This window comes from Anopheles coluzzii, chromosome X (genome assembly GCF_943734685.1).
Source record: "Anopheles coluzzii chromosome X, AcolN3, whole genome shotgun sequence".
Lineage (NCBI taxonomy): Eukaryota > Metazoa > Arthropoda > Insecta > Diptera > Culicidae > Anopheles > Anopheles coluzzii.
In genome coordinates, this window is record NC_064669.1 from 10,571,561 (window position 1) to 10,580,637 (window position 9,077).

Sequence of the window (9,077 nt, forward strand, 5' to 3'; positions counted from 1 at the left end):
AACTGGTCATGAACCCATACCGGACCTGGAAGTGATGCTGAACTCATACCGGATCTGAAATAGCCACCGATTTAATCCATTCCTGGAACTGTGCCTAGACCTGTTCCGGATGCTGAACGAGACTTGAACTCAGTTGGGATCTGGAACCGATACAGCATCCTTTCCGATCGAGTAACTGATTTTGCTGGTCGACAAACCATGCCCGGAAGTACATGTGTGTAGGAATGTCAGCTCATTGTGGATAGCGATGATTGACCTAAACATACTAATAATTACTAAGCCACTAAACAAGCCGCTAGATGGCGCTTGAATAAACACACACCTTGCACACATTACACGATAAAAATGAAGCAATTGCTGACTGTGGAACAAACTACAAAAGAAAGAGAGAGAGAGAGAGAGAGATAGAGAGAGAGAGAAAGTGAGAGAGAGAAAGAGAGAGAGAGAGAGAAAGAGGAGAGAAAGAAAAAATGCGTACAAATCCCTCTACCCCCAGTCACGTTGGATTGTCACGTTGCATGTCACTCGGGAACGAGAAATCCTTGAAACAGTCCTTCTTCGCATTCTTGCCCGAAAGGAGGTGGCCTTTCTCTAACAAAGGAATTGTTGTTTTTTTTCCTCTCCTTGTTTTGTTTTATATTGTAACAGCGGCGAAGGAAGGGCCGAGCTGCTTAAAACCAAACAACTCAGCCCCAAAGATACACTTCAACCTCGGAAACTAAACAGTTTTCCTAACCCTTCTACCCTTTCGCCTCAACCCCGGGAAGGTGGGAGCATGGCATTGGTGGCGCGCAACATTTTACCCCCTCCCTCCCCCCCCCCTCATCCCCTTAAACGGTTCGTGCCCTTAAACGTTCGTCCTAGGACATCGTTTTGCGTGTTGTTATCTCCTAGCGAACCATTTGCGAAACGGCACAATCCGAGCAGAGTTTTGAGCTAACCGCCAGCAGCAGCCTCGACATTTATAATCATAGACGCTTTTCAAGGGGGAAAGAAGAAGGAGGGGAGGGGAGGGGACAGGGGAAAAGCGCTAGGGCTTTATAACAAACAGGGCAAAGCTCGCCCCGATGTTGGATCGAAGATTGCGCTTCAGCGTGTTTAATGGAGCTTAACGGTGGAAACCCGCAGGAGTGGAGGTTTGTTTGCAAAAATCTCCTACTCTACCGGGTGGAGGGGGGGGGGGGGTTTGTGTGTGTGTGTGTGTGTGTGGCAGTGTGTACCACGTGGGTTTGTTTTATGTTTTCCAATGGTAAAGGTGCCTTCCTTTGTTTTGCTTCAATTTTTTTTCTCTCTAACTTATCCCCAATCCCCTTCCGCACTGAAATTATGCAAATCGCACTGATGGGTGGGAGGGCAAGGCTGTAAGCGGAAAGAGACACACAAATCTCGCATTACGTTACAGTGCCGCACACAAACACACCCACACACACACACACATAGACAGCTAGGATACGAATGCAGCTACATTGAATGCGGGCTGGCGCTACCGTTTCACGGTGCGACCGGCTGGGCGACCAGTTTTCCACCGACGCTGGGTGCGATCGGTACCGTCAAAGCTCGTCCCCCGGGGGGATAGACGAACGGCTGTGGAGTCCTTGCGAAAGTTCGTGGGAAAAGCGTCAGTGTGAGTGTCAGTTTGAAGTTTTCCCACTGCATCACTTTGGTGCCGCGCTGCAACTGGGTCAGTGTGCCTGTGACGCTCGCTTGACAGTGCACGGGGCGGGAAAATTAAACGTAAAAGTGAACAAAAACACACTCCCACACGCGCCATGTGCGGTGGATTGCCGGTCAGCTAGTCGACCCCAAGTGCGCGCGCTCCACACACACACACACACACACACCAAAGGGCACAGTGAGATCGGGCGACGTGAGCGCTTTGACACCGCTGCATGGGCTCGCGGAACCCCACCGACCATCCCGTCTTCTGGTGCGACGAGCTGAAGCGGCGCGAGCGGAAGCGCATCGCCGATGAGAGCCTGCGGGACTGGAAAAACCGGAAGCTGATCGAGCGGCGATCCCGTGCGAAGGAGCAATCCCACGTAAGGACGGCTTATTGGGGGTGGCAGGCGACAAAACGCAGTGCGCGGTTGATGTGCGACGCATTGGCCGTTGCCTACATTTTGGCGCAGCGCGAGCCACAAGTGCAAGACTGTAAGGAGAAAATCCCACCCTCGGCCACAACAGTTGAACAGTGAGGCGAAGCTGAAGGAGGAATTTACAAGGCGCTGATTGTTTGAGCCCGGATCCGTTCGCTTCGCTTTTCGCGGCTCGTGCGTGAGTGTGACAGTGCGCTATCAAAACCAGCAGCAAAGACAGCAAGCAACCAAAAACCCGCCGGTCCGACGTACGTGTTCAACCACAGATACAGCCACAAAACAGCAAACTAAAAACCCGGGGAAAAAATCAAAGCGAAATTTTCATCAGTTTTGCTTCTTTCAATCGTTTGCGGCAATGCGCCAGAAGCTGTATTGTAGTGCTTTTTAACACACACACACACACACACACACACACACACACACACACACACACACACACATACACACACACACACACACACACACACACACACACACACACACACACACACACACACACACACACACACACACACACACACACACACACACACACACACACACGCGCGCGCGCGCACGCACACACACACTTTTTGTGCTTTATCTCCCAAGAAAAAACCCCTTTTGGAGGACATACACTGCGTGCAATAACAATAGCACCAACATGTTTTGTTTTGCAATCATTGTGAATTTATCTTATCGATTAAGTTTGGTTTTACTTCTTCTTCTTCTTCTTCTTCTTCTTCTTCTTCTTCTTCTTCTTCTTCTTTGGCACAACAACCGTTGTCGGTCAAGGTCTGCGCCTGTACCACTTAGTCGCGGCTTGGCTTTCGATCACTTACAGGGTTTTCCGAGTTAGTTTAGAATGTCAACCACATTTTTCATTGCTCGCGAGATGTTTTTCAGCTGCTTGCAAATGTTGTATTTGCATCAAAATCATGTATCAGTTCTTCCACATGATTTTCAACACATCACAAGCTGGATTGCATTTGACAGTTATTTGTGATGTGTTTTTAATCATGTGTAAAAACTGTAACTTTATTGTGATGCAAATGCAATGTATGACAGCCGTTGAAAATCATCGTATCAGGTGGTGAATAATAATGTGCACATTCGAATCGGACTTGGCAAACCCTGTATTGATTTACCCATATCAGGATAGCCAGTCCTACGTATGGGGATACGGTCCATTCAGGGCTTGATCCCATGACGGGCAGGTTGTTAAGTCGTACAAGTTGACGACTGTACCACGAGAGCGGTCCATTTTAGTTCAGATTGTTACCGGAACCTACTTTACACCGATGAAGCAAATTACTTCAGCATATGTTCTTCAATTACTCTGGAATATTTCTCACAATATATTCCTGCGAAATAGCAATACGGGATTTTTGGACCGTTCCTCCTGAATAAAAAAATCCTGCGAAATAAAACTAGCAACAGTTGGACAAACTTTAAGACAAACTTTTTTTTTTTATTTTTTAAGCATGTCAAACATATATTTGAAACACGTTATGAACATTCTAGGAATTAAAATACATGTCAAGCATACCAATCAGTTCATAGAATCACTAATTTATGACTATTTATTAAAAACATAAATGACAGCGAGTGATAATCGATCTGTTCCGAATGTTCACAAATACAGGGTTTTTCCGAATTACTTTCCATCACTTGTACATCATTATTCAACGCGTCCCCGATATTTTTCAATAGTTGTCAACAGCATGATTTTTCAGTTCTTCAACATGATTTTCAACACATCACAAAGAACTGTGAAACACAATCCACAGCTTGTAGCGTGTTGAAAATTATGTGGAAGAACTGATAAATTATCGTGATGCAAATACAACATTTGACAGCTGTTGAAAAACATCGCGCGCGATAAATAACGATATGAACATTCGAACATGCCTTGCAAAACCCTGTTAGGGATTTTAGCATGTCTAAGCTATCTATTTTTATCAATTTTTCTAAAAAAAACAACCAAAAGGGGTAATCAAATGATTCTTTTGCGGGTTTTAGAGCTGAGCCGCACGCTGACCGCTTGATCACTGTAATATGTCTGTCAAAAATCCAGTAAATATTCTTGACATATCTTGCTTGTAACGATGATTTTATACTTTTTCCAGACTTATTTGCATGTATCAAACTGTTTCATCTACAAAATTTCAAGCATTTTGTTAATTTTCTGACATTTTATACTCTTAGATCAATCTCCAATAGTTTGTTTAATTGACAAAGTACTATACAGGGGGTTCCAAGTCACTTTCGAATGTAAACATTGTTTTTCACTGCGTGCAAGAAGTAAGTCCTCATCACCCTGATATTTCATTTTCATTATCATAATTTTTAATTTCTTCAGCATGATTTTCTACACTTCACCTGTCAACGGGTGATGCGATTCGGCCTCAAACCGCAGTGAAAAAATCGATGGCAACAGCCCATTAAAATGTTGAAAATCAAGCAGAAGAAATCAAAAACTAATATGATGGAAAAGAAATGACGGACCGATGTGGAACAACGTTCTGCACGCGGTGAAAAACAATGTTTAACGTTCGAAAATGACTTGGAAAACTCTGCAAAGTAAGTAATGTGCTTGCAAGGTGGGAATTGCGCGCAGTGTATAGAACTCAACTACGATAAAAAAAACTGACTGTCATATTATTCAGAAAACTTGCAATTTATCTTAATGTAAACATCATTCATTCATAACATTGGGATTACGAATGTAGCATTAATTCGTATCAATGTTTGATGATGCCCATTGGCCCATTACATTTGCCGTAGTTCGATAATCAATTTATATCCCTTTCCCTTCCCACCGATAAAAGCTCCGTGTAATGACCTTGCCAAACATCTAGCTGGTGGCCTGATTTCGTGGCTAGGCCAAAGGGGCTACGGCAGCCCGAACCAGCCGAAATCAGGTTAGCGAGTAAACAAACAAATTATTCCCCAAAACTGGGGCTGCGGTCGGAAACGTTTGAATTATGATATTGGATGACTGACATTCTTGGCGTGACAGTTGTCATTTCCCCGTGGCAACACATACCAACAAACAAAAAAAGGGGGGAAGAATAATAAAACGCATTATTACTTCTGCCAGGATAGGTTACTGCGGCGCCCTTGCCTGTTTGCTGGCAGTTGTACCAGCAAAAGCCATGCCCTACCGCTATTTCGTAACAGTATTCGCTGCAACCCCGGGCAGCGGTGTTTTGACATTAATCATAAGCCATTTCCACCGAGTTCCGCGCTGTATGTGGAAAAGTATTCGTAGATATTAGTATATAAATGTCTCTTCAGATCCACCGCTGGCACCAACTTGGAGATAATATTTACCTAAATCATATTTTTATACTAAACTATCATAAATACTTTTATTGCATGTCATTAGGCGCTTATCAACTTACTTTTGTTGCAGAGGGCCTCCGTCTTCCGCAAAAAAAAACGGCAAAATATTAATACCTCCACTCCATTGGTACCTGTCGCTTCTCACTGCTGACTTGCTGGATCGAAACATTCAAGGACTTCTGAAAACGTCTTTCCCCGAAAAACTTCCCCTTGGTTGCTTAAAGTTCCACCTAAGTTGACACAGTCAAAGTTTATGTTCCGCGGCACATGGAACGCTTCCCCACGTGGAAAGCTCGTCCTTGAACTGTGAACTGGCTTTTAATTGAAGTCGTCTTAAGAGTCTTTGCCGAAAAAAAAACAACAACAACCGCCATTCCATTCTCTCCAAATACACACTCCCACAGCTGCTGCGCACACTATATTAACCACCATTAAACCGCAACGTAAGGCTCGTCCACAGTTTTAAGTTACGTGCCGTGTTACTTTTTTGCGCAGTAGAAGCGCTAGTAGAGCGCGCGAGGGGTCAGAATCGGAAGCCCGGTGGTACTAAATATTCATCGACAAAGTTTCCCCTCTTCCAGTACCGGGAAGTGATGGAGCGCTACTCACCCTGGGGCCGGAAGGGCGGCGGCGCACCGAACGATACGATACGCATGCGCAACATACAGCTGCAGGGCCTGTACCCGGAGACGAAGAACGTAAGTACTAGCCGCCGAAGAGAGCGGCATCGAAAACCAACCGAAAACTGGCGGACACATTTCACCTTCCCCTCTTCCCCCGGCTCAGGATCTGCGCAATCCGGTACCGATGGGACGCTCGCGGGGTGGTGTCGGGGCGGGCGGTGGCGGTGCACCGATCCGCAGCGCCTCGGGCCAGATCGTGACCGGCCTGACCGACGATCCGATCATCAGCTTTAACGACGCGAACCGGTACCACGTGGACAACGAGCTGCGGTACAAGACGTCGCCGGCGCAGAAGCAAACGTACCGGGCGGAGCTGGACCGGATCGTGGCGGAGAAGGAGAACCGGGCGCGCAAGGCGGAGGAGGGCCCGGTGCCGGCGGGCGGTCGCCCGAACGGTGGCGGCCCGTGGGGGAAACCGGGCCCGGGCGGGAAACCGTGGCGTCCGCCCAAGAACGTCGGCCACAACTTCATGAAGTCGATGGGCTGGACAAACAAGGAGACGCTGCAGGATCTCGACCTGGAGCTGGTGAGCCGGATGCAGCGCCAGCTGGAGGAGGAGAACCGCTTCCTGAAGCGCTTCTCCAACTGCTGCTCACGGTGCGTCTGCCAGTGCATCAGCAACACGCTGGAGCAGGGACCGCCGACCGGTGGCGTCGGCGGCGGCAGTGCCGGGGCGGCCCGGGACGCGATCAAGTACCACCAGTCACCGCCGGCAACGGCCCCGCAGCCACAGCAGCCAGCTGCGGATCGGCGTGTACCGAGGCTCTGCAATCAAAGTCAGCAGCAGCAGCAACAGCAGCAGCAACAGCAGCAGTCGCAACAGGCAGGGAACGGGGGTGGGCGGCGCAATGGCGGGCGGGTACCGCCGACGCGCAACTGTATGATAACGGGCGGTGTCGAGCTCGTGCCCCTACTCGCCAAACGGCGCTCCCAACCACGTCCCATTAGCCTCGGGACGACCGACGTCACCAAGATCGATAAGTACACCGCAAACGGGTAATAGCCGGCAGTAGACGTCTTCTGTACCAATTAGTTCTTTTGCCCTCCCACATCCCATTTCTGTTTTACTGTCCCTGAACCCCTCATCTCATTGAGAGTTCCTTGAAGAAAAATCCCACAGATTTTTAACGAGCTTCAAAATACCTCCAAAAGCTCTCCAAAAGATCTCCAAAGTATTGCTAAAAGATCTTCAAAATGTCGCAAGAATATCTCCCTAATATCCTCAATGCATCTCCTCAAGATCTCCAAAAAGAATCTCTCCGCACTTTCTATTAGGTGATCTGTGTGTTTTTTTTTATATATACATTGCACTTGTCGTAACGTCCTACGCGGATATGCCACTCTATACAGGTTGCCCCCAGATACACTAAGAATACGGACCGATAAGAAACCACGTAGCTGGAATTTACGCATTAGTTAAATTTCGTGGTTTTCAGCCAAAATCTTAATTACTTGATATGATTTTCAGGGACGGATTAAGCTTAAGCAAACTAAGCGGCCGCGTGGGGCCTCGAGATATTTAGTGCGACTTCTCAATCCCTCTCTGGTTAAGCATTAAGCATCACAAAACTTCTCGCTCGACACTACAGAAATGCCTTCATTCGCGTGACCGCTTCAGACGTCTGCTCGTATCAATCCGCCGTTGATGGTTCTAACTGAAGATTACAATTTATTTGTAAATGATTGTTCAAATTCTACCAAAAGGAAATTTACTATGCATCTAACAATTGATGTGTCAGATCTCGCGTATCTCAGGGACTACCTGTTCAGGCTTATTTCGCTCACAGGGTTTACCATGATTGTTTGGTTGTTTCCCGAATTGTTTATAGATGCGTCCCATGTATTTTTAGATCGTTCCTACGATATATTGGGCGTTTCCCAGTATGTTTGGATCATTTGTATCATTTGTCGTACTAGGACGATTCCAATAAATCGTGTAAATGATCCAAAAATAAATCGAACGCAGCAAAAAATCGTGGGATGAACCCAACAAATTATTGGAATCAACAAGTACATGATCCTCCTGTAATCCTGGGAAATCCTGTATTCAGTACCATGCAGCGAGATAGTCAGTACTTGCTACGAAGGGACGGTCCGTTTTAGACTAGAACCCATTTGCAAGTTGTGTGTGTATGTGTTTGTTTTTAGTTCTGAAAAACTCGAAATACGTCTTCCCCTCCTCACCGTTTTAATTTTTTTGATTTTGTGTTAACTCCTTATCCAAACTTCGATGGCACTCCTCAAACCCAACCATCTCTGTTTTCCAATGTCGTCCTCTGCAAAACACAAAACACAAAACCAAACAACAACAACAACTACTGCAACTCGTCCCTTGCAGCAGTCTGGCCCGACGCACGGACGACGGCTACCTGACCGACCTGTGCAATCAGATGAGCCAGAAGCAGCGCAAAGTGGAGACGGTGCGGGCAATGGAGTTCGAGACGAGCCGGCAGCACTTCGAGACGTGGAGCAGCTTCTGGGGCCGGCCGGGCCACGGTGCACCGCTACCGAACAAGAACAAGCTCAACCTGGACAATCTGCTTTACAAATCTCGTCGCTAAAGCAGAACCTGTACCACACGACTTATCACACGACAATGGGAGCTCTTACACACACACATACACCTACACTCACATACATTCGCAGCAGCAGCAATAACAGCAGACACTCAGATTACACTTTTTTCAAATGGGATACTAAACTGAGTTATCTGTTTGCAGTGAGTTGCGTTTAAGAGAATGGCAACATCTAAGAAATCGTTTCTATGCCGTCCAGCAAAATCAAAATGAAGGTGTACTATCTAAAGTAACATCAAGCAGTGAGATTCAATTTCTAAAAACTCTTAATTCTCATCCGCAACTCGTTGCAGGCAAATGACGTCAGTATAGACAAAACACACGGACAAACACATCTCAGGAGGTATTCGACATGCTTATCTTTACAGGGGGGGTTTCCAGGGACTCTGATGCCG

At 46.8% G+C, this 9,077-nt stretch overlaps 1 protein-coding gene across 3 annotated transcripts; it reads left to right on the forward strand.

Moving 5' to 3' along the window:
- The first annotated feature begins 937 nt into the window (after positions 1 to 937).
- LOC120957346 (uncharacterized) lies at positions 938 to 8,858 on the forward strand. 3 transcript variants are annotated; one of them, XM_040379509.2, is made up of 4 exons: positions 938 to 2,039; positions 6,005 to 6,121; positions 6,210 to 7,102; positions 8,445 to 8,858. In XM_040379509.2, the coding sequence occupies exons 1-4, from the start codon at positions 1,890 to 1,892 to the stop codon at positions 8,665 to 8,667; spliced, it is 1,383 nt and encodes a 460-aa protein (XP_040235443.1). In that variant the 5' UTR covers positions 938 to 1,889; the 3' UTR covers positions 8,668 to 8,858. The 3 variants fall into 3 exon arrangements, with proteins under 3 accessions (XP_040235443.1, XP_040235453.1, XP_040235462.1); XM_040379519.2 differs by having other exon boundaries at positions 8,448 to 8,858; XM_040379528.2 differs by lacking the exon at positions 938 to 2,039 and adding an exon at positions 2,196 to 2,344.
- Positions 8,859 to 9,077: the final 219 nt, after the last annotated feature.

Bases quoted from the DNA above. Each gene is read 5' to 3' on its own strand.
- LOC120957346 (XM_040379509.2), top strand. From the start codon at position 1,890: ATGGGCTCGCGGAACCCCACCGACCATCCCGTCTTCTGGTGCGACGAG. The intron at 2,040-6,004 runs GTAAGGACGGCT...CCCCTCTTCCAG, and splicing joins GTGCGAAGGAGCAATCCCAC to TACCGGGAAGTGATGGAGCG. The intron at 6,122-6,209 runs GTAAGTACTAGC...CCCCCGGCTCAG, and splicing joins TGTACCCGGAGACGAAGAAC to GATCTGCGCAATCCGGTACC.